This window comes from Grampus griseus (genome assembly GCF_964374135.1).
Source record: "Grampus griseus genome assembly, chromosome: 4".
NCBI lineage: Eukaryota > Metazoa > Chordata > Mammalia > Artiodactyla > Delphinidae > Grampus > Grampus griseus.
In genome coordinates, this window is record NC_138997.1 from 96,971,443 (window position 1) to 96,998,253 (window position 26,811).

The 26,811-nt window shown below is 37.7% G+C and overlaps 1 protein-coding gene across 1 annotated transcript in view; it reads right to left on the reverse strand.

Annotated features, from left to right (window-relative positions):
- SLIT2 (slit guidance ligand 2) overlaps positions 1–26,811 on the reverse strand; it is a 390,009-nt gene that overhangs the window by 7,273 nt on the left and 355,925 nt on the right. The window contains exons 29-33 of the mRNA XM_082653966.1: positions 20,357–20,450; positions 15,447–15,584; positions 15,099–15,339; positions 13,385–13,515; positions 1,302–1,456 (exon numbers count right to left, since the gene is read on the reverse strand). Coding sequence (XP_082510092.1) covers positions 1,302–1,456; positions 13,385–13,515; positions 15,099–15,339; positions 15,447–15,584; positions 20,357–20,450 — 759 coding nt within the window. The remainder of the gene's footprint in view (positions 1–1,301; positions 1,457–13,384; positions 13,516–15,098; positions 15,340–15,446; positions 15,585–20,356; positions 20,451–26,811) is intronic.

A 26,811-nucleotide genomic window follows, 5' to 3' on the forward strand; every position in this document is an offset into this window, starting at 1 on the left:
TTATGGTTTCATGAAGATGTGACTGCCTTCCCCACTCCCCTGACACAGAAGGGATATTTCTTTTTCAGTTTTGTATTCTTCATGCACCTATTAATTTAATTCTCAGCTTATGGGAGGTGCTCAATAAATATTTACAGAAATGAACCAAAGACTTTTAACTGCTTTAAAAAAAATCAAAAGTCTATCAGTGTTCAGATTTTCTACTGCTGAAATTATTAAAAACAGAAGTGCTCTGGAATTTCAGGAAATTTCCCAAAATGCTTTCAGGGAAGGCTTTGAGGGGTTAAGAAACTTATGCAGCATCCCAAGGTCATTACTGTGAAAATAATGATGTGAAGTTCATGAAATACCTGTCATGGTGAAGAAATTGGTTACATTGACCTGTTCAGAAACTTTAGCTTATTTATCTGTAAAATGAGTTAATTTATTCAGTCAATTCAATGTAATTTAATTCAGTGCAACTCAATTCAAAATCATATGCTTTCTTGCCTGAAAGTTGAAATTCTGTCTCCAGTATATATTTACTCCTCCAGATAGAGGTAAAAGTACAAGCTCTCTCCATCACAGGTCTTCTCCTCGGAGCTCCTTCAGAAGTTTGCTCAGACTCTATCCCTCATCTATTTACTCATCTGCCTTCATGCAGCTTAAAAATAAAGTCGAGTCTTCACTCTGTCATTCCAGGCCCTAATCCACCTTTCTGACCGTCTCCCTTGTCCATTCACCATAAGGTCTTAGCTAAAGAGAAGTACTTCCTGCTGCCCCAATACAAGTTGTACGTTTAATTTGTTCATTCATTCATTTGATTTCATTAATAATTATCCTATCCTGTACATGAGTTTGCAGCTGACAGTAGAGGCATTCCAGCATAGTGACATTTAACTGAAGCTGGTAGTGTTCGCCTCCTTAACAGTGCTGGGGTGGGTCATGCGCTCCTCAGTTTGCATCACACTTGACTCCCCATCTTCTTCATTGTCTGTATTTGACCTCTAACCAGCTTTCTTTTTCCTATACACCAGAACAGTAAGATTAGATTTTATGATGTTTAAATCACCTAGTATGTGACAGACACAAAAGAAACATTCATGTCCTTCTCCACTCCAACCACACATTTTGTTAGACCCAGAGCCAGGGTTACAACATGGTCTCTTATCACCCATTTAGGGCTCTTTCTTTTCTATCCTTGCTGTCCACCTTTCAATGACTGATCAATGACCATGGCACCAGGCATCAACAACTTCAGGATCAGTCTGTGATGAGCATCACAGGGTTTGGGAATCCACGGAATTTGGAAAAGCGCTTACCTCCGACATAGAGTGGGGAGTCAAAATTCAAAGTGGACTGCTTTGACAAGTTGGTGATAATTTTGGGGCTCCCTCCATCCACAGAGAGGGAGAGACTTTGATCCAGGGCGAGTAGTTCCACAATGTGAAAATTTCCATCATTGATCGTCTCCACGCTATTAAAAAAAAAAAAGATAACTGATCCTCCAATTTTATATTTATTAAAGAAAAGGAGTTACAATTCAAACTCCAATAAGCTCTTTTTGGGAAAAGATACTCCTATTTAACATTAATAAAGATAAAGGCCAGTAGTTGATTTTAAAATAAAAGATATTTTCAAGGAGATACAATCATTTTTTATTTCTTGGGTAATACAAAATAAGTTTGTTCTCCCATTGGGAGAAGTGGAAATGAATACATTTTATCATTATCCAATCACATTCTCCCAGTATGTAGAAATTCCAAAGCACAATTGATGCATTTGATTTTAAATGTCACTAAAGTTTCATTTGTTCAGATACTGTTACTCCAAATTGCATTCAAAAGACAACTAACTGATACCTGTGCCAAATATACTTTTTAGACATTGATCTTAGGGGATCATTGGTCTCTGCACTCTTAAGCACTACACAGTAATACTTATTAGAATCAAACATACATATAAATGCAGGAAGAACCAACTTGGCAGGATCACTGCACTTTTTGAAATTTGTTAATTGATAATATACTCTCATTTTCTTTACATTTTTCAGAAGGATGTCCATCAAATGATATTACTGTGAAGATGATTACGCTCAGTGGAGAGGTGGGAATAATGGATTAAATAGAATGCTTAACATAGTCATGTCTAGGGAGTCTAGTGATGACAATGATTCTACAATTTCTCTTCTATGACTTTAAAGGGACAGGTCCAACAATCATTACATCCGCCTTCTTAACAATTTGAGGGGGCTTATGGAAATTCATAAAAGGGACAAAAACAAAGAGATTAAGAAACAGGTAAACGGAAAACGACAATTGAAAATGAAGTTGGGTGCAATTAGCAGATAGGTGCTATAAGGTTTTAAAGGGTGCCTGTCAACCTAACACAAGTGTTACATCAGGCAAAGATGCAAACAGGACAAATTGAAACAGGAGCAACAAAGAAAACAGATCAATAGTGAATATTAAAGAACTAATATACTGAGATGTTGACTCGAAAGACTGGAAAAAGGGCTCAAAAAGGGAAATATGGGAACATACTATAAGGAAGATAGTGAATACCTAATAGTCCCTATGCAAGAAGATTGCTTAAATTTCCAGGCACTGATATTTAAATTTGCAAATACGTCAAGCCTGGAAAATAACAGAAAAATGTATAGATATTTCTTCATGGTTCTCACCACAGGAGTCTAATCTTATTCCATTGTTTGCCGACATGGAATAAAATGTTTTTGTGATTTGACAACAATATAAACCATTCTGCAGAGCTGTGAAAACACCTGAAGTTCTCTGGTGTTAAGTAGTAAAAAGTGTCCACGTGTGCAGGAATTTTTAATAACCTGTTTCAGATATCATCTTAAAAAAAATAAATGTTAGATGTGCCAATCAATATTTTTGCGTTTTACACATTTAATTATCCCAATACTTGATACCACTAAAATCAACAGAGGAAACAATATACAAGGAAAATACTTTCTAAATAAAGTTGCCTACCAGATGTTAGTGGTCTTAAATAATACCAACTACTGGTTAAACATACATATTTTAGAATCAGATAAGCCTGGATTTGAATGCTGGTCTTGTATTTATTAAATGTTTGACCTTAGATAAGTAACTTAATTGCTAATAAACTTCAATCTTCTCTTCAGTAAATGCTAACAAATATTCCCCCCCTCCTATGGTTAATTTGAGGTCTATCCCTATGAAATGATTTTTTTAAATGCAGAACAAAACATCTAGCCTATAGAAAGTGCAAAGTTAAACGCTAGATATTAGTATCATCACCGTCATCATCATTACCACCACCACCACTGTCATCATATAAATAATCCAATACTACTTCAGAATCTTCTTCAAGAGGAAATTAGTCAGGCTTTATTTTTAATATTAATTGTAAGATAATGCTAAAGACCGGCAGAAATATAATAACTTCTTTGGGGACATATCCAAATTATTAGAAGTTTTAAGTAAAACATTAATATAAAGATATACATAGAGAAGGTGGTAGTCAATTGCTTTTTCCTTTGTCATCGTATACAACTCTTTAAGTGGTTTTATATGAATGCTCTGTGAACAATGACCTTATTTAATTTATAAATATTAATAATGGGCCCCCCTTTTCCCTTTACAGTTGCAAAGAAAAAGACTCATTTGTACTAGGGAACTGGTTCTTGGTCACACATCAGTCTTAGGCAATTGATCTAGGTATGTCATTGTTGATGATGATATTTGGTGCAGTGTAACTGAAAGGTTTAATACCTTTAAAGTTCTGCACACTCTAAAGCAGTGTTTCAGCTGGGAAGCTGGAGGTAGGTAGCTTCATTATTAACTCATTTTACTTCCTACTCCTTTATTCCTTTCTTTTCTTTTTTTTCTTCCTTTTTTTTTTTTTTTGTTTCCTGAGTACATGTCTTTAACTCCCACTAATTGTAAGCTCCTTTAAATCAGGGGCCCTGTATTATTTATTTCTTCCTTAATGTATCCAGTAGTGTCTGATAAATAGTAGATGCTCAATAAATGTATGTTAAGTAAATTAAAGATAGGGGAGTTGTATTAAGAATAACATATAGGGCTTCCCTGGTGGTGCAGTGGTTGAGAGTTCGCCTGCTGATGCAGCGAACACGAGTTCGTGCCCCAGTCTGGGAAGATCCCACATGCCACAGAGTGGCTGGGCCTGTGAGCCATGGCCGCTGAGCCTGCGTGTCCGGAGCCTGTGCTCCGCAACGGGCAATGGGAGAGGCCACAACAGTGAGAGGCCCTACAGTTATAGATAGTCAAGATCCTCCAGGCATACTTAGGACAGGACATCCAAAAGATGCATTTTATTAAAAAATTTGGAATTTTCAGTGGTGATATCCTGAAAGATAATGTTGGGAGGTAAGTCTTGCTCAGCTTATCCTAGCTCTTGTTAGATGTGTGACACTGAGTTACTGTGACTTCAGGTAATTTTTCTCTGCTTTCTTTTCCTCACTAGGGAAATGCAAGTAATAAGATCAAAGAATTGCACAGCACCTACTATGGGGCAACTTCACATGCATTAACTCATTTAAGACTCACAACTCTAAATTTGGGCACTTAGGGTACCCAAGATGGCACAGCCAGTGGCTAAACAGATTTGAAGCCAGGTTGTCTGGTTCTAGAGTACGTGCTTTTAACTATTACCATCACTTTTTTTTTTTTTTTTTTTTTGCGGTACAACGGCCTCTCACTGTTGTGGCCTCTCCTGTTATGGAGCACAGGCTCCGGACACGCAGGCTCAGTGGCCATGGCTCACGGGCCCAGCCGCTCCGCAGCATGTGGGATCCTCCTGGACCGGGGCACGAACCCGTGTCCCCCGCATCGGCAGGTGGACTCCCAACCACTGCACCACCAGGGAAGCCCTATCCATCACTTTTAAAATAAAAAACCTGAAGAGTATCTAGTACTGTACAAATGGCATGTGTTTGTTCTCACCAGTAGCCAGCCTTTAATAGATGATTTCTCTCCCAAACAGCCCAGGAATAAAGTTCTATGGAAAAAAATCTTATATGATGGTTGCACAACTTGGTACATTTACTAAAAATCATTGAACGCATATGAGATACACAGATTTGAAACTTGTTTTTGGCTTCTCTTTTCCCAATTATAAGTGAAGTTCAGACTGACTACACTTTTCTCCTCCCAAAAGCTTTCAATGTCTAATCTGATGATTCCAGAACTCGGTAAGAGTTACCACTGAGCTTAATTCGGTTTATATTTCTCAGAATTAAGTGAGGCTTTGCCCAGGCTTTTAACAGATAAGTATTGTGAAATTAATATTTTTAGATTCTTTGGTTTTCAGATGGTATTGTGTGTATGGGGCCTGAAGAGAATATGGCAGAGCTAAGAGTATTCTAAATTGGTGTTTCATGCTGTCTCCTAAAGCCAGAGATCTGGGGGATGCCCAGGAGTCCTTTGTTTATATACCCTTTCAAAATAAAAGCAGTGATTGACACACCAGTTGTTGCAGAATAAAACTAAGACATCATCGATTTTACAGTCTATCACGGTCATCTCCTACCTATCCACCTGCAATGTGTAACATCCTTCTGGGTCCTGACAAGTACTGACAAACACTCACTGCTCCCTAGGGAACTATATACTCCATGACTCACAAAAGTTGCAAGTGAACCACTTAACAGTGAGCCTTTCCACTAGGAAGATAAATTGCATTTACTACCTTTATTATGTAATTCAGTTTTACTACACTCATCTATTACCTGAGATTTTGTTTTCTTGGATTTCTAAATGGATGTGTGAAAACAAAGCCGTTACTCAATTGTCTCTTGGTTTGCTATAGAAAAAGAGTTTAAAAACTTGGGGCTTAAAAGAAGAGTGGCTCTAAATTGTCTTTGATTGTCTTTATGTCTTCAGGACTCATTAACAATGATATTGTTACATTTCTATCTCAATTGTAAATCTTAAGGTATTTCAGTGGAGTAAAGATAAATAGTTCACTTTGCTTATGTGAACTCCTGCTTTTTTGCCAAGTATTTGTTGGCATATTCTGTGCAATAGAATAGGAATAAAAAACTAGACAAATTCAACTGGCCACCTCATTTTGATATGTCTGGTCTAAAGATGCTTCATTTGTGAAGTGTGGAGGCTAATAAAAAATTTCCCTGCCCACTTCTTTGAGTGGAAGGAATGGGAAGCCAAGTGGGATTAAAGGTATTTATGTATTAGCATAAGAGTTTTCAGAAGAACGCTTTATAAAATAATTTATCAAGTAAAGTTGTATTTTGAAGCAAATTACAGATCTTCCTGAACTTACCATGGCTTAAGTTCCAATTAACCCATTGTAAATTGAAAATATGGTAAGTCAAAAATGCACTTAAAAGAAATGCACTTAATACACTTAATCTACTGAACATAATAGCTTTGCCTAGCCTGCCGTAAGCATGCTCAGAACACTTACACTGGCTTACAGTTTGCCAAAATCATCTAACACAAAGCCTATTCTATAACAAAGTGTTGACTATCTCATGTAATTTATTGAATACTGGACGGAAAGTGAAAAGCAGAATGGTTGTCTGGGTGCAAAACGGTTGTAAGTGTATGGGCTGCTTACCCTTGTGATCATGTGGCTGACTGGGACCTGTGGCTACTACTGCCCAGCATCATGAGAGAGCGTCCTACTGCATATAGCTAGCCCGGGAAAAAAAATCAAAATTCAAAATTCTAAGTATAGTTTCTACTGAACGCATATTGCTTTTGTACCATCATAACGTTGAAAAATCGTAAGTGGAAACATCGTAAGTTGGGGACCTTATGTATGTAATTTAAATAAAAATGCACTAAAATAGAAAGAGACTTCACATTTGAACATCTGGTAAGAGTCACATGTAGGGCAACAGTATTTGCACTTGGGTATTTATTCTTCAGTATCTGGGTATCCAAGCATGAAGAGTCTCCTTAAACCCCAGCATTACCAATTATTATACTCTGTGCCTAGTACTCGACTAGGCACTTTACATTAGTTGCTTCCAAGTCTCCCCGTGAAATGGAAGCATAAAGGGTGAGGTAAATTGCTCAAAGTCGTGAAGCTGATAAAAAGTGGTGCCTTCTCATACAGCATAGTCAAGAATGGCTGAGTGTTTATCATGGAAACGGTCTGTCTTTCCAATGAGACTAATTTTTTTTTTTTTTTTTCCCTAACATAAGCTTGTAAGTTGCATAACCCAGAGACTGTATAGCCAACCAACCTAACAGTCTGCGGGGGAAAGTCCCCTGAAGTTGTGCAGGTTCCCTGAATACTGATACTGAGGAAGGCATGGTACAGTACTGTACCTTTGTAACGTGTGCACCTGATTTCTTAATTTTTAAATAGTCGACTATGTTTCCAAAGAAACTATCTGGTTTGGAAAATGACATTAATTTGAACCTAAAGAAAGAAGCATACAATTGTCATTAACGATTTTTAAAAAAGTTTCTGCCCATCTAGATGAAAAGAAAGTCATTTTGAAGGGCAATCAATGAACAGCTTAATTGAGAAAATAATGTGTTACTCTATGCCTGTCTGAGGGACTACCGCTGATGTTGGCTTCAAGTTTGGGCTGTCATTCATTCATTCATGGCACTACTACCACGTCCCTCTTTATGCTATTCTCCAAGCACTGTAACAATTAGGCATGTGTGCCATATTCTACATTCATTCACTTGTTGGGCTGCTAACGTTGTCTTTGTCTGCTGATTAGATCTCTTAGCAGGGTTCAGGCAAATGTTTAACAACTGGCTCTCTGTAAAAAAGAATGAGTCTGGATTTGTAGCATTTGCTGATTACTATGGCAGAAATTACTCTCAACAAGGCTGCATCAAACAGAGGTCTTAGAACTTGGATGTGAGAAGTGATGCACACCATTAGCTCTCAGAGCACAGCTCAAATATATTCCTTTTCCATAAATGGTTCTCATGTTGTGGTCCCTGGATCAGAGCATCACCTGGAAACTTGTAGAAATGAACATTTGGGGCTTATCTGAGATCTGAATCACAAACTAGAGGTGCAGCCCAGTACTCTGTATTTTAACACACCTTTCAGGTGAATCTGGTGCTAGCTCTACACCACTGCCTGTATGCCTGGCCTTGTTAGCAGTATACATGGCTACAGGAAAGCACGATCTTCTCTCAAATGTAAGAAGTAAAATGAGACAATGTGCACGCCGCTTTAGTTCTACTGGAAAATAAACAATTACTACATTTGGGTTTTCTTAAATGCACATCTTTGTTAACTACTACCTCTAAACATAATTCCATGAAATAATAGTTCTCATATCAATTCGTTTGAGACAATAATTGACATCTAAGGTCAAACATTTTATTTTTTAATTTTTTTTTCTTTTCTTTTTGGTTTTGAGGCTCTGAAATTTAGATGTGGTACAGTGGGAAAGAACATCTTTGTTCCCAGGGTCTAGGGTCTCAGCCAGGACCACTCAAATGGCTGGGACCTGGAACAGCTGGGAGCTGGTAGGGCATAAGATCAAACATTTTAAACCCAAAAATATACTACAATAGAAACAATAATAATGGATGACAGTTTCCCCTAATTTAACAGATTTCATTTTACTAAAATAAACAAAATCCTGGACATATATACACTACCAAACGTAAGGTAGATAGCTAGTGGGAAGCAGCCGCATAGCACAGGGAGATCAGCTCGGTGCTTTGTGACCACCTGGAGGGGTGGGATAGGGAGGGTGGGAGGGAGGGAGATGCAAGAGGGAAGAGATATGGGAACATATGTATAGGTATAACTGATTCACTTTGTTATAAAGCAGAAACTAACACACCATTGTAAAGCAATTATACTCCAATAAAGATGTAAAAAAAAAAAAAAACCAAAAAACCCCACAAAATCCATTTCCATCAGTGTTGAAAATTAACCAGGCAATTGAAACGAGGCACCTGATATATGACATTACTCCCATATGTGATGCTCCAATAGCACATTAGATACTGCATAATTTGGGAAACAAAGTTTTACCAAGGTAAATCTTATATAACATAAAATCATGCAATTAACTGAACTCAAATTCTCTGATGTAAGGATATGTAAAAATATCCCCTTTTAAAAACATCAGTGTGATTTTTTTTGGCCACATCATGTGGCTTGTGGGATCTTAGTTCCCTGACCAGGGATTGAACCCAGGCCCTCGGCAGCGAAAGCACTGAGTCCTAACCACTGGACAACCAGGGAATTCCCTAGTGTGATGCGTTTTTAATAAAGTTATATAAAGTGGAAACACAACAAGATTTGAAAATTTAATTCAACCGAACAAAATATTTATTAAGCTACTTATGGGAAATCTGATGGCAACAATATTATTGATGGATTTTGTTGTAATGATGGAGAAGTAGTACTTTTCATTAGAGTACATATTCTAATAAGGCCTGAGCAAGGATAGAGGCATTTAGATGAATGCCAGAAAATTAGTAAGAGCAGAATTAAGACTTGGACAAACTTCAAATTGAAGGTGAAAGAAAAAGGTTAAGAGTAACTTCATTTCACCTAAGATGACCAAGAAGATGGTGATACCTCTCAATGAAATTAGGAATGCACCAGGGTGAAGCAAAGGAAATGAACTTAGTTTTGGACATTCTGAATTTATGATCCCAACAGCTAGTAGTACTGCTTACTATTTGGTATGCCTTATTCTAAATACTCCACATGCATCAAATCATAACATTCTTACCACGATCCTGCAAAGATGGAACTATGATTTATTATTTCCATTTACCAGGTGAGGACCAGAGAGCTTATGCAATCTGCCCAAGACACACAGTTAATAGATGGCAGAGCTGGGACTTGAATCAAGGCAGACTGTCTTTAGAGCACCTGCTCTTTTCTATTACTTCAATTTTAGTATTGAGTTGTAATGACATTCAAATGGTTCAAAAATCAGAATGATATAAAATGGTATTTATACACAAGTTGTGCCTCAGCCCCACTCTTTCCTCTCTATCCCAAGTTTTTTCCTTATGCAAGTACATGGAAATAAAAACACATATACTTATTTACCCACCTTTGACACTGTTCTGCCTTACTTTTTTTTTAAATATATACTGAGCAATAGACCTTGGAAATCTTTCAATATCATAGATAGAGAACTTTCTTGTTCCCTCTTTCCCTCTCACTCCCTCTTTCTTTTTAACAGCACATTCCATTGTGTGGCTGCCCCGGAGTTATTTAGTTAGAAACTTGGGTTGTTTCCTAACTTTTGTTTTTACAACCTCTGCCACAGTGAATTACCTTGTGCATATGTCATTTCTATGTCACAGGTATAACTTTAGGGTAAATTCCCAGTAGTGGGAAAGATGTTTCCAAATTGCTCTCCATAGAAATTGTAAACAACATGTACTTCCAGTGTCAATGTATGAGAAGAGAGGATTCACTTTCAACACTTGCTACACTCCAGAAAGAGACACCAAAAAGATTTTCCTCTATTGCTAGAAGGGAGACGGGAATGAAGACAAAGTGAGTGAGGAGTGAGGACAGAGCTGAGTGTAGAATTAAATCCTTGTAATGAATTGATGGGGCAGGTGTTACATTATTATTTACAGATATGGATTCTGAAACACATAAAAATTAAAGACCTTGTTAAAGTTTATATATAGTAATTGCTAAGCCTAGATTTGCACATACATCTCAGCCACTATGATTATTACTTGTTAAAAACTAGATTCTCCTGGTGTGTTGAAATAATTTAATGTTCTCAGTAGCCTCTATTTCACAAAAGCATTTAAAAATGTCAATTGGAATACTACTATATTCATATATTATATATATACATATATATATATATATAGTATCCATATATTATATCCACATCAATCAATTAATCAATTATCTCTCTATCTGAATTCTCGGTGATTGTTGCTTCTTTTCTTTAACTTAAAAATAATGCACTGGGACTTCCCTGGTGGCACAGTGATTAAGAATCTGCCTGCCAATGCAGGGGACACGGGTTTGATCCCTGCTCTGGGAAGGTCCCACATGCCGCGGAGCAACTAAGCCCGTGAGCCACAACTACTGAGCCTGTGAACCACAACTACTGAGCCCACGTGCCACGACTACTGAAGTCCACGTGCCTAGAGCCCGTGCTCCGCAACAAGAGAAGCCACTACAATGAGAAGCCCGCGCACCGCAACGAAGAGTAGCCCCCACTCACCGCAACTAGAGAAAGCCCACGTGCAGTAACGATCCAAAGCAGCCAAAAATAAATAAATTTCTTTAAAAAAATAAAAATAATACACTAACTTTTGTTGATTGTTGGCCATAAACTAAAAAGCAATAAATAAATAAAAGTTATGTTTGCTCTGGACCTTATAGCAGATGTCTCCATTAGATGGTCTGCAAGCAGAAACATCTACTTCTGGTTCATAACAAAAACTGTGTGATGTGATATTATCCTTTTTTATAGATGTTACAGGGTATACTCTATTGTTAGGTAAAAATGGTAATGAACATAAACTCAAAATAAGCTCTTTAGAGTAAATCCTCATTTGGATATAATCACTTGGGTTTTTACAACTTATCTAGAAATATTTTAAGTACATTTTATGTGAACACTAGCTTTAGTAAGTCAACTCCAAGAACTTTCACTATGGTTCCTGACAGTTCTATGCTGTTTCATTGCATAAAACAAAACAAACACACAAAATACCAAAAATGAACCATAAGATCAATATTCTGAAATCTTTTCATGAGCTGAAACAAATTGAGGCTATAACATTTAAGGCCTAGCAACATTTAAAATATTGGCACTAATTCATCACCATTTAGAGATGAAGTAACTATTGTATTCTGCTTGGAAACCAATAATTATGTGTTTGTTTCCATGCTCTAAATATTCCCAAGTGGGTTAGCTTACCACCAAAAGGACTTACTGAATTCCATTCATGGCTACAATGGGCATCCAATTTCCCAGAACCGTTATGAAAGATTAAATAACATGTGAAGCACACTGAAAATATATAAGTATAATATCAAGATCATAAAGGCCAGTATTTCCATTTTATGTCTCCATCAATGGCCACAAACTTTTACCCAGCATGTTTGGGCTACAAATGTGTTTTGTTTGCCACATATGGTATTTAAAAAAAATGTGAATCCATACTGAAGGGAAAACTTTATATTTAAAAAAGCCAGATTTCTGTCTTTTCTTGAAAAATCACAAGTTCTGGCAAAACCTGGGCCCACATTTTCACATGGCAGCATTCAGGGAGACCTGAGCAGATGTAGTCTAGTCCTGTTTTGACAAAGATTTGCTTTTAGTTCACTCCGGTCACAACCACTCCTATTATATTGCCAACACCAAGGCTATGTGTAACAGGGGAGTGCTTCTCTAAAAGCTTAAAATCTTTTCAAGAATAAAAGGATGAGAGAATATTCTTTTCCTGCAATTAGCCAGTTCAGTTCATTTAAGATATCTGCCTGGAAAAACGGACTGCCTATGACTTTGTGACCTTTCTCTAAATGGTAGCAGTTATTTGTACATGTGAAGAAATCAACTAGGTAACGTCTGCAGGGCGACTGGTGTTGAGATGCAACAGAGGGGCTCTGAAGGTTAGTCTTATGCAAAAAGCACACTTTCAGGAAAATCCCACCCCGTGAATCCCACCCCATTCATGTCTTCAATATATCATCAATACCATAATATTATTATAAAACTTCCAACAGAATGATCAGATAATACACATCTTGTAGCTGCCCATTGGCTTATTACTTGTAAGCTTCCTAAGGGCAGAAGCTCTGTTGCTGAAAGCTTAGAACAGTGCCTGGCGCATAGTAGGTGCTCGATAAATATGTGTTGCATGAATAGTAACTTTAAATTTGTCCCTGTGCTGGGTATCCTGCAGCTGTTTCTCTAGGGCTACTCTCCACCTGTCTTCAGCCTGTTCTGAGCCCTGGGAGGCTCATGTGTGAGCTATATTACTGAGATCAGTGGGTTCCTTGTTTTCTGGCATCTGATTTGGCCAGAGGGAAGCAGGGGTACAGGAGATTTTTGGGATCATGCATTTAAAACCCTGGTTCCTTCCCTGAGCTCCTGTCATGCAGTCCTCTCCACAATTCCTTTTCTGAGCATCGATTTCCATACCTGCTGCCTCCCCTCTCTCTTTCAAGCCCATGGACACTAGCAGTATACCTAGTTACTAGCTCCAGATTACTATACTGTCCCAACCAATCTTTGTACAGTCCTCTTATAAATCTCTCCTTAATTATCCAACTTGAGTATGCTGTCTGCTACTGCCAGGCCTCTAACACACCTATCATAAAGTCTGCTGTAGCCAAATTATTCCCTCCCCTCCCCATGACACAATAAGAGAGGAGAGGCAGTTCTGCATTAAGCAATTATTTTCACCTTTACCAGTAAGTGACAGATCTTCACCTGTAAATGGCAGAAGCTGGGTGGGAGCCGGTGTCATAGCTGGCACGAACACGTCCCCGGTAGAGCTCTACGGCGATATGGTCTTTGTCACCCTTATACAAGAGGATTCCACTATCTTCATCTGTGGCAATCTAGTGGGAAGTAACCTTGACATTAGTAGGACAAACAGTCATCCAGACATATTTCATTAAGAAGAAACAAGACTTCTTAGTAATGAGTTTTTTACTATGGTTTATTTCTTCTTTATGGCTCTGATAAAATACTAATGCACATTGAAATGATTACTTGAAAGATGACCTATTCCTGGATTACTCTGTTGCAAATAAATTCATAAAGAACTTCAAAAAGCTCTTTTTACATTCATGAACTTATATATTTATTCTCTTTCTGCATATTGGCAATGATAAAGCTTAAAGATTCATGTCCTATGAAATATGCAAAAACAAGGACATCACATAATTTATACTTCAGCAAATTAAAATTGAAAGATATTTTCCATATCATTAGAGTCCACAGTGTTTAAAGTAAATCAAGCTTTCCCCCTTAGATATCAAACTATATTGTCTAAGCAGAGAATGATAAAATCTAATCAGGAACAAAATGATCACATTTCCGTTCTGTTAAAAAGAACAATAAGAGGTACTTAAGTTAACATCACTGAACGTGCTTAGAATTTCCTTTGCTGGAGATTTTCACTTACCTGCTTTTTGCTCCTGTTATGGGCTTTATTTATGGCATATGTGAAATGTGACTGCATTGAGCAAGATGGATTTTCATATTACACGTTAAATTATGGTGTGACCAGGGAAAAATCTCTGTTTTTATCCTTCTTTCTGACTTTTCCGGGCTTTTGAAGGACCAGCTCAGTAAAAATTAGGACTTAAGCCTGAACACCACTGGGTACTTCTCATAACAAGACGGATGGCAAACGTTGGAAGTTAGGGGGCCAGGCTTTTCTAAAGAAGGCTGGTCTGCCTTCCAGGGTCCCATTCCTCACGACTTCTCAAGAAGCCCCTGCCCCTCACTGAAGTGCTAGGGTAAACCAAATATGGAACGGGTTTTATAGGAAATTGGTCACATTTCTTTGAATTCAAAACAAAACAAATATGCAGCCCCAATTTGCCCCAGGTACCCTAAATTTATCACCCTAATCTAGCGTAATCTTGTCTATAGGGGTTTGAATAACTTGCTCAAAGGTACACGGTGACTTGGTGGGAAGAGTTATGATAATACTTGAGTTTGTTAATTTCATGTCGAAGTTAAAAGACACCTGCTGACACTTCTGCCAAGGTATGTTCTGTCTCACCTGTGCTGTTCTCAGCTGCAGGTTTCCTAACGAAAGCTCCCCCAGCGCCTGCCCCCCGCTACCGTGCAGAACCTGAACTGCAGAGCCATAAAAATAAATGAATAAAATGCCATTACCTGAGCGCAAAACAAAGAGAGAGATTTTGTTGCTTTGTCTCTGTGTGTGTGTTTTATATGATCAAGTAGTGAATAAAAATACCTAGTGCCCATTTAGTTTTGAAAGACACAAATGTTAGAGAGAAGAAGAATAGAAGCTTTTCATACAAGTAGCATTTTCTGTCATTGTGCTATGAAGTATGTAACTGTCTATTTAAGAAATAACATCACTCACAAACCACCACGTATGTTTATATTTGGCAGCTGAATTGTTTTAAAATGAGATTAGCTCTTGGTAGTGGGGGAATCTTACCTGAAGAGTGATGTTTGTTTGAGGCCGAACCTTGGCAGAAGGGATCTGAAGATAAGACTCTTTGTTTACAAAGTTCACACTGACCAATTTTTCACACTTCTCTCCCTGGTAGCCAGGCAAACACTGGCATATTGGCTCATTTATCCTGATGATGCACTGAGCTCCATTCTGACAATCAAAATTATCACAGGGGCTGGTACGAGGGAGAACCATGGGTGGAGAAAACTCACAAAACAAGCCACTGAAGAATAAACAGAAAATACTCAATTAGACGTTACTTAATTGCCAATATGAATTAAGCCCTGTTAGCACCTAGCTCTAAATACAAATCTGTACTTGCACTTTTACCTGTAACCTTCGGGGCAGATGCATGTATAACTGTTCACTGCATCAGTGCAGTGGGCTCCGTTTTTACACTTGTTATCTTGGCAGTCATCAAAGTCAATGTCACAGTGTTCGCCTATGTATCCTGGAGTGCAGTCACATCTGTTTGAACAAGCAGGTACATAGTTTCAAACCCAACTGAGCCAAAATAAGTAAAAGAGTTGCATTTCATCTAGGAAACAACTGGTGCTGTCTTTGCAAAAACATATTTAGAACAGGCTCATAAAGTTTAAAAATTAACAGATGCCTAGAAAATAGTACTGATCTGCAAAGTATGCCATGGTTTCTCACTGTGATCTCTCAGAGGAACAGCAATTTTCCCTCTCTGATGACAGTGAGTATCCACAATCCAAATAAGAATAGACTAATCACACCAGGGTGTGTCCCTCCCTTCTTCCCCCACTTTATCTGCCCGTGGTGTCCTCTGTTTTCAGCTGTCTAATTCATTTGAGCTGCTGACACGGTAAAAGTGCTGTGTTGTAAAATTTACTAAGAATATTAAGCATATCTTAAGAACAATTAACATTTTAAATTTTCCAACAGAGACTGGGTGCATTACAGTAAAGGATAATTTTATGAAAAGCAAATATGTTAGCATTGGATACCCTAATTCACCATGAATCCAGATTATCGTTATGGCAGAATGGGGGCTGACCTAACTGGGTGGGGCAGGGGAACGGATACAAAATTCCTGGGGCCCATCCCCGGACAGCTTCTCAGCCTGTTCACTCTGGTGGTGTGGGACAGAAGGGGTCTCGGCTGCACTGATGGTGAAGAACCAGGGATAATAATACAGCTGATGTTCTTTGAGCACTTTGTTTCAGGCCCTGTTCTAATCATTTTGCATCATGGACTCCACAGCCCTGTGACATCCGTGATACCATGACTCCACTCTACAGGTGAGGAAACAAGGCACAGATTGGTTAAATGTCTTGCCCAAGGACATCTAGCTTGTACACAGCCAGGAAATGAACCCAAGCAATCTGACAAGAAAGCCTGAATATCTAACCACTGCTCTGTACCGTTAGATAATTGATTACTCAGGGTTCCCTTTAAAATCTCTTTCACCAGTGCTGACCATTGGAATGTCTAGCTCTGACACCAAGGATGCGGGATTTTAAGGGTGCCCAAGGAAAAGCAATATGGCACATGCAGTGGTTATTAAACTATGCTTTGTGGAGCAATAGGGGACCATGGAACCCCCAAAGATAATGGCCATAGCCGGGGAGGGGGCCTCTGTCAGCTTCCCTCTGCACTGCCCCCCCCCAAACAATACTCTCCTGCTGTGATTCATTAGTTTTACACATGGGGCTTCCATAAGTGTTTCTGTTTGAGGTTTAAGAAAGGGTTCACTGACTTTAAAAAAAACAAATAAACCAGGAAATTATGTTTTAGCCTTATAGAATTTGCACTTTGCAATTAGGCAGAAGAACTGTGTTCATATTCTGGTTTCATCCTTAAGTGTATGTAATCTTGACTACATTACTTCATCTCTCTAAGTGTTCCTTTCCTCATCTATAATATGTATATAATAATTTCCATCTCACAGGTTTGTTAAAAGATTAAATAAAAACACTATCTGTAAAATAATTACTATAGTAGTTAATACATAATGCATGATCAATAAATGGTAGGTTTAAAAAATAATTCTATGTAAGTTTTTATAATTCTAAAAAAGTATTTATGGTTTAGACTGTACTAATTATTCAGTTTTCTATTTCAAAGCCATTAGGATTCAAGTGAATGAGGATAATTAAAAACACCCTAGTGAATGTGGATATTACTGAATGCCAAGGGTTTTGCCTAAAAATGCAAAATCAGGATTTAAGAGTTACTGGAGAAATGATGAATTAATAAGATAAATGGGAGTATATACCCTCTAAGGGTAACACAGACTTTTAGCTCTGTGTGTATGACTTAAGAAATAAAATGAGCTCACTGCATCAGCATGCTTGCTCTAGAGCCAGTGGTTTTCATGCTAAATCGTAACTAAGCAAACAAGTCTGAAGTTAAATGGATTCTAAGTGGCCACAGACATTCTCAAAAGGATGGACGGGGCCTGAGAAAAGGGCTTCCATCAATGTTAATTTGACCAGAGCTGCTCAAGTACAGAGCATTAAAAGAAAGAAGAAATGCTTTGAAACACTCTGAATTATTTACCTGAGAAAAGAAATCAAAGTAAAAGATAAGAGAACCACGTATTCACCATAGTGGCTGTTTAAGAGCTATTTTATATATATTTTTCTCTACAGATACTGTTTTACGAGCCCATTAGGACTTGGAGTCACATTATGAGACCAACATTTTTGTCTTTCTTTGGCTCCTTAGACCGAGTTTCAAAACAGGAAGAAAATATTTAATTAAGAATTCCTTAAAGCTTGTATTATCAATAAAAGGTATCACATTCCCCGAACTCTGGCAAGGAGTGAGGAAGAAAGCAAAGAATATAAAATATACTGTTTAGAAGCCCCAAAGCTGACTAAGTAAGATGCATGCTTGAAAATACTGCTTATGGCATATCATGGTCTAAAAATATCTCAAAACAATTTAGGAGATTGATGAGGTATATAATAAAGCAAGAAAAGTAAAACCAGCTCTGTTAGCTTAGTAGTAAGAAAATGTAGCTGAAGTTAACAGTACATCTTGTCCAAACAATATTTGTCAGTAGAAATTTTCTTTAGCAGCTTCATATAGTCTTGGGTTTTAAGTCCATTTATTTTTTGCAACTCCCTTTGTCACAGTGTGTGATTATTTATAATATGCGAGTAATAGCAAATGCTACGACTTAACCTGTTTTCTGCTAAACTACATAAAACTCACAAATTACTGCTGAAAACAATGGGTTTCCAAATCAGCTAATCCTTAATCCAGTAAGATGCACTATAAAAAGTGTGCAATTTAACTGATAGTAATAGAAGATACTGAATTAGTCGTTAGTCTTTTTGAAGATGAACTACTCAGTTTTTAATGGTTTCCGGTAAGTGTTACTAATACTTTATCTTGTCATTACAATGCACAGAGCTTATCCAGCAGATAGGCAGTTCTGGAAAACCATCTGCTTTACTGGCCAATTTCTCTAAGAAATGATAACAGTTGTTACCTAAATGACTGACGTTCAATTTGCCAAATTCATTGTGTGCAGATCAAAGACAATATGAATTAAAATAATTTACATACAGTATTTGGATGAACAAAATGCAATACAGGATTTTGTATAAAATAAAGATTTCAATAAGACTTTTGTTTTTTCCGCAGAGGAAACTATAAAATATAAAAAACTATAAAAAAACTATAAAATATAATGAAAAATAGAATCAAATATATTCTTTTCTTTCCCAAAAAGGCATCAAATGGAATCAGCAGGTGCTGCAACTGAATCTGTATATTCTAAAATAATGAATTTTAAATCAAATTGAATCAAAAACTGTTCTCTAAATAAAACTTGAGAATAAATATTTTATTCTGATTGGTCTTTGAAATCCAGGTGTGGTCAGGTGATACTGACCCCACCTCCCATTCAAGTAAGAATGTCTGATAATCTGTTGACAAGTATTAATATGTTAGAGTCCCATGGGAAAAGAATTTGAAAAAGAATAGATACATCTATATGTATAACTGAATCACTTTGCTGTATACCTGAAACTAACAAAACATTGTTCATCAACTACACTCCAATATAAAATAAAATTTAAAAAAATGTTAGAGTCCCAGCTCTAATCCCATCTACTCTTATAAAACTGTTCCTGACTGGAGTAATTTTTAATTCTCTGAATCCTATGGCAACTAAGCCTGAGTCATTTCACTGAGAAGATAAAGAATGGGAGAGTGAGTAGCTATAAAGTGCCACAAAAACATAAGATGGTAACATTACTCGTGCCCTGACCCATGGCAGGTGCTCAATAAATATTGGGTAAAGAAACCAGTAAAGCTATTTGCTAGTTGTCTCTTGTAGGCACAACTCAACCTGAACACTACAGTGTCATTTCTGAGAACCCAGCTCACCTTCTGTAACAAACCAACAGTAATGGTCATAAAGTATAAAGCTTCTTAGAGATAACCTGCACTAGAACAATCACCCAACTGGGAAGTATAAAACCCAGCTCCAGCTCTGCCAGTGAATAACACTGAGACCTCTGGACAGCCACCGACCTCTCTTGGTTGTGGTTTCCTCATGTTTAAAGTGAAGAATTTGGACCAGATGATTTCTAATCTATGGCCTAAGAAGAGAGGTTGCTGTTGATAGACCCTTAAAATATTTCAGAATTGTGGCAAAGGAATAATTTCATTTGATACCAAACATACTTCAGGAAGATTGCTACCTGGTGTGACTGTGTGTTTTATCATCCCACACAACACACATGTGTGTGAAGGAGACACTATTAATAGTTACATAGGCATAGGCATATGTAACTATAGGCATAAACGGATATTGTACTGAGGCAGCCTGGGACATATGGTCACGCTGTCTTCCTCCTCTTGGGTAAAGTATTGTTGCATAAGAAAACATTTTCAGTTACATTAAATGAAACTCCCTATTTTACCACAGACTTCCATTCAGATAATAAAGTTCCTAGTAGATATTATGAATTTATTTGGCCTCCACATAAATTTAATTAAAAATAGCCAAAGGCTATTTTATTTCATACATGACTTCCCAGGAAAAGTCACAAAACAAAAGGAAACATTTTCTTTTCTTTGGTGTACTAAAAAAGGCCCATGCTGTAGATAAACATTTATAAAAATTCCATTGACACTGGAGAGTATGTCCTCTAAGTCCTGAGCAAAGGTGTGAAGCTAGGTCCTGAAAGAAGAGGGTTCCTTAAAGAAAGGCCCTCCTCCCCCGTTTGTGAGCCCCAAAGCAGCCTCGGACTTACTTGAATCCCTTTGGCGTCAGGATGCACTTGGAGTCGTGTTGGCAGGGGTTCAGGTCCTGTGCACAGAAGTCCAGCTTCTCCTCACACAACTCACCTGTTAACATGGCAAACGGTGTTAGGTCATAGACAAAGGTTAACAGGTTTCCTGCCAGCAGGCTGTGTCATGGGTCTGAGAGGTAAGCATAGCTTGTGATTGGAAAAAATAAAAAAATCACAAGACATGGAAGCAGAAGATCTGAAATGCTGGTTCTGCTGCTAAATAGTCTTATGAATTGGGACAACACAGCTATTGTTATCTGTAACTAATAGGAGTCCCTTTAGAATGTACTATTGGAGAAGGAAATCTGAATGCTTTTCGTTTTTATTCTTTTATTATTATTATTTTAAAATTTTGGACTTTTTATTGAGGTATAACATATATCCATAAGATAAATGAATAGCTAATAAACAGTCACAAACTGAACTCACTCATGTAACCAGCATCCATGTCCAAAAACACACCATTGACCATCACTCCAGAGGCCCAACCCCAAGGGTAAGTAACCACTACCCTGACAGGACCACAGATTATTTGCACCTGTTTTTGAACTTGACATAAATAGAATCATTTGGTATGTACACCTTTATGTCTGGCTTATTCTGTTGTTTTATGTTTGAAAAGATAATCCTCAAATCTTCACAGTCTCCAAGGTTCTACAAGTCTAGAGGAAAAAGACTTTGTTTCCCTTTTATGACTTATTGCAACAGCTCAACAGTATACTCCTCAGCTACATCCGTCACGACAGAAAAAAGCAAAAGGAGAATCAATCTAGATAAAGAGCGTACACTTCTTTCTATCAGCTAGCTTATAAAGAATAATTGTCATCCATAAATGAGAGCTACAAGCATAACCATGAAGATTCTAGACACACTTTGTTGAATTGCATGTCCAATTATCTGTTAGGAAATTTCTTCATTTATAAATAACATGGTTATATTTTATTTTCAGTTACATTAGGCCAAATACGATTTTCGGTGAGAACACTTTCCCAATCATTGTGTGAGATTTTAAGGTGACTGGAAAGATGTAAAATTAAAAAGTTCTCTCCTTTTCTACCTTACCTTTAAATTAGTTTTTAATTATTTTGTATGTAATAAATGAATGAATAAAGTGATACATCTATATGCAGCTGTTGTTCGTTTCCAAGAAACTATTAGAACTTTGTTCAAAGTGTGTGGATTTAAAGCAACAGAGGTTAAAACATCAGGAGTCTGCAGCAAATCTCTTTGTTATAAGACTGTCCTTTTAAGGTAATACTTTGCTAACTGGTAGAAATAGTTGCTTAACAACTAAATGTGGCAAATCATTTACACTTCAAGGATCTTTTTCAGTGACTTACATATATAAATGTACTAAGCTAGGTATTACATCAATATAATGTATGATAAGTTAGGGTTTTTTCTGTCTCTTAAAGAGAACTAATTGTACTAAAAGTCTCATATATTTCTTTTATAAGAAGCATTTCTGTGTCTGTAAATCTGTGATATAAAAATTTTTATCAAGATATACCTATACCTAATGAGCTATTTTTAAACAGGGTTTACTTAAAGCATCTTACATTCAATTATTATTACTTTTAGTAATACATCTTGATAGAATGTATTCATTATAATTTCTCAGCCTATCATGATGAAATCACTTTCAGTTTTCTAATCAAATCTACCTGGTTGGATAAAGGCTGTTTATAGTAGTCTATATGCAAGGCAGTTTAAATATCATTCTATGTATTCTTCACTTTATACCCAAATAAGAAATCATTTTAAAAATGATATGAAAGGGGGGGATGCTTTACTTCTTATTCATTTTGATCTAATCCAATCCAATCCAATCCAATTAAGACAATCTAAACCATAGTTCATAAGGATTTACTATATGATGAGAGCAGTATGCTTAGAATATTTGTCTTTATATCTCTGTAGAGTATGGTATGGTGATATACTAAAATAATAGTCACTGAAAGAAAAATTTATGCTTTTTAAGGCAAGAACTCCATCTTGTTGACCTATATTCAACTTGTTTCATATTCACCTCCTGAAATGATAAAGCATGTGATGTGACAGGATGGACGGAAAGATGGAAATGTTCTTTATTCTATTACACATAGCGCTGTACTCTATTACCTTATAAGCAGGTATTTATATTTTTCATATGGCATCAGGAAAGGTAAGTCAGCCCATTGGAGTGGTTAAGGGCAATGTGGTTGAGCACAGGTTAAACTTCAGCGCCCATGAGCCCCTCAAGAGATGGGAGTCTAGACAAACACTGGCTTCATAATTTGGCTCCAACCCACTCCACAAAATCACAGGAAATCCTACTCATTTGCTTTCAGCCTGGACCCTTAAAAGTCCCCAGTGATAAAGCAATAGCTTGGAACACAATGTTTGCCTGGCATTTGAGATTTCACTTTTGATCAGACAAGCAAATTAATTTTCCTTGTGCTTCTAGTTTTCAGCTTTTTTTGTTGATGAGAAGTTAAAGGTAGGGGTGTGTGTGTGTGTGTGTGTGTGTGTTGGTTGTTTCTGTTTGGGAGAAGAATTAGAGGGGTCAGCCAGGGAGCATACTGTTACCTCTTTAGGATAACAAGTTAGTGAATGATCGACTACAACTTGTGAAGAAAAAACACATGTCCTAAACAGAGGCATCTTTTTTTTTTTTTTTTTTGTAAGGAAGTGATGTTTAGTTTTTAGATCACCTCTTCCTGATTGTGTCTGTCAGGTAAGTATGGCATAGAGTGGGATGGAAATGGACAAGTTCTACAGTTACACTAGTAAGAGCTGTGAGGGAGTAAGGCAGGAGTGATGCTCTCTTCCCTAAAAGGGCATGATTCCTCGGAGTCCAGAAGATGTAATTCATTGCTTACTGAACATCTGTAAATGCGGTCTTTCTGAAGAATCTGATGTAGTGGTAATATGACCATACATCCTGGCTGGCTCAGGTTTATACTTGCCATCCCAGGGTAATTTTCAAGTGTCCCCACACACTCACACAGATGCCCTGATCTGGATGACAAATGCTAAGGTCAACTTGTGGGTGGGGCAGTAAAAGCTGGATCAACAGAGTTAATGCTCTCTTTGGAGTGAACCAGCATAAAGAGATCCTAGGGAGAAACTAATTGGGTGAAATGACATTTGGGTTGCTGAGTTATTGCTTGGGATGGTCTTCCGCAACTTATTCAATATAAAACAGTGGACTGGTTGCAGAAAAATGAACTATTTTATTGTTCTGGTCCCCAATTCTTCATGAGTAAAATGAGGTTCTGGAATTGAAGTCGTGCAAGGTCAACTGTGGCTATAAAAACCTTTTTTTTTTTTAAAAAAAAAAAGGCAAAATGCTTCTGAAGAGATGAATAATGCAGATAAGCAAGTTAGTAGAGAGAGCATTATGCTTTAACTGGACAGAACATCATTATTGTATTCAGTAAAACAGTGTCAGCATGTGCCCCAATCCCACTGAGGTACCAATACTGTGAATATTATTGCAATGAGGCAGAAATCTCAGTGCACTTGATGGTTCTTATGGGAAACAGTACCTGGAGTTGGCCTTGCTTCCTGCTTCATTTTAGATCCGTGCACCTAACTTTAATGTTCTTTCCTTATTATACACAAGGGGTCCTTCCTTAATCTTCATTTGTACTTCTGGTATCTAAAACTGTCTTTTTGTTTGCATTCCTTATTACTGCACTTACTGAAATCGTTTTAGAACTATTCCACAAGCTTCTTCCCTGATACCCATGGCGCGATCTGCCTATGGATGTTTTCAAATAAGTCTGGTAGCAAACCACCAGATTTTTAACATTGCCATATATTTTGAGTGCAAACTGTGTAAAAGGACTTATGTTAACGCTAGGAGTATAATGGTGAATAACAAAAAACGATATCCCTGTTCTCATGGAGCTTATACATGAGGGGAGGAGGAGAAAGATTTTGATCCATTAATTTCACAAGTAACTGTAAAATTGCCTGAGTGATGAATGCTAAAAAGTGTCCTGATGCTCTAGAAGGAGGACTGATGGTGAGGGAATTTTTTTCTGAAGAAGTAGGACTTGGATTGCAGGTGAAGGGGGGCGATAAAGAGCATTGGCAGTGGCTCTGTGCAGGAGGTGACAGGGCAAATATGAGCTCGCAGAGACTGGGAGTGAGCCTAGGAGAGCATGGTGACAGAGAAGGCCACAGAGGTTGGCAGGGGCCACATGGCAGAATGCAGGCAGCAGTAGGTACCATTGAAGGGTTTTAGGATAGAGGATGGCCAGATGACATGCACACTTTGAAAAGAGCATTTGGGCTCTAGAGGAGGATGGATAGCACCGAGACAAATACAAATGGATATGAGCCATGACTTAGCTTGTACTCAGGTGGTGGTAGAGGAGATATGGATGGCCTGATGTTTAGAAGCAAAATAAATGGGAATTTGTCATGGATTGGGTTAGGGGAGGGGAGAGAGGAAGCTGTCTGGGACTTCTAGGTTTCTGGTATGAATATTTGGAAGGACCTTTCAGTGACATAGAGAACACTGAAAAGACCAGGTTTTCTGGGGCAAAAATCAAGAGTTTGTAAAATAAGGATGTGGTGTCATGGGTTGAACTGTGTCTCCCCATGCACCCCGCCCCCTTCAAAAAATATGTTGTAGCCCTCCAGTACCTCAGAATGTGACCTTATTTGGAGATAGGGTTTTTATAGAAGTAATCAAGTTAAAAGTCCTTAGGGTGGGCCCTAATCTGGTATGGCTAATGTTCTCACAGGACGAGGAAATCTGGCATAGAGGGCAGCCCACGTGAAGAGACAGAGAGGGCAGATGACCACCAACAGGCCAGCTAGAGAAGTCTGCAACAGGTCCTTCTCTCACAGTCCTCAAAAGGAGCTAACACCGCTGACACCTTGATTTTGGACTTCTAACCTCCAGAACTGTGAGACGATACATTTCTGTTATTTAAGCCACCCTGTTTGTGGTACTGGGTTGTAATAACACTAGCGAACCCATACAGGTGGTAAATTCTAAATTATTGGAGGTTTATAGTGGGGAATAAAACTTTCAAATTATGCTACTATTTCTTTTCTTCTCTTTTCTCTCTCTCTCTTTTTCTCCTTCCTTCTTTCCCTCCCTCCTTCCCTCTCTTCCTTTGGTCTCTTTCCTTTCCTACTTCATTCCATGCGGCTGTCCTCACCCATGCCTGAAATTTTCTTTAAGCTTCTCCAACAGAGTCTTTAATAAGCGATGCACGAGGAGAGGAAGTGGCCCCTAACCATGACCTTTGCACTTCAAAAGAGTCAAGGCTTGAACAGAGCGTATCAGCATAGTTTAGCCCTACATTTGCTGCCAGGGCTGGATGCCTCTCTGCAAAGCACTGTGAGTCTTGGTTGACTTGGACCAATCAGCTCTTGGCCCTCTCTCCAAGAGGCATTGGTGTTAACAGGTAAGGTTTGCAGGACAGGCTGCCCAAACAGTAACGAAGACCCTCCTCCTCTTATGGCATTGAAGGTGACAAAGGCAAGAGAATCACAAACTACTGTGTCTTGTAGAGGGGGAGAAAAGTGAGTCCAACGTCTGTTTCATCTACTTTACAATAAATCTGGAGACTGACTTGAACTTTGAATGATAGCTGCAAGTAAAAATAACTACCAACATCTCTATTATCACTAATTATAAAGTAATAATCTTGAAAGTGATTAATTTAAATTATGCCAAAGACATTCAAGCTCATGGTATGACACCTGAGTTGTCTTGTCACTAAAAATGATTTACATTTTCTACACAGACACTGAAATTTTTTAAACATGCTTTTCCTGAAAATATACTGGTTTAACTTATGGCGTTGTTGAAAATTCTTAGCTATAGTGATTCTTTGACAAATCAATGAATATATTATATAATCCACGAGCTAATATTAAATGTTTCCTGAAACTAATAAGAATAGTGTAAGAGGAAATTAACCACATATAGTAGGATTAATTTACATGTACTCTGGAGTGAGACTTTTTAACTTAACCAAAATTCAAACCTGCTTTAGTTTCATAATTTTCATTAAAAAATGTTGGGGGGAAGATATTTTGAGCTAGACTCAGCAAATGATAAAAGGATGCTCATGACGAAATCCTTACTCTGGAGAAGTTAAAATGTGGAAAAATTAGAGACATAAGATAGATGCTTAATTTTCCAGTATCCCTTAAGTTTCATTTAGTGACTGGAATATGGACAGCATCGTGGCCTACAAACTGGCTGAATGATATTTACTGTTATTTTATTTATTATTGAAAACTAGACTACACAGATGCAAAGTTCATTATTACCCTTAAAGAGACTTCTTCTCTTGGCAAGGTAAACTGTGCTATTTAGAGAGAAGACATTTTTGAAGAGTTATTGGATGGACAACTAGCTGTTTTCTATCTACCAAGAAATCTGGGCAACAGCATGTCTTGCT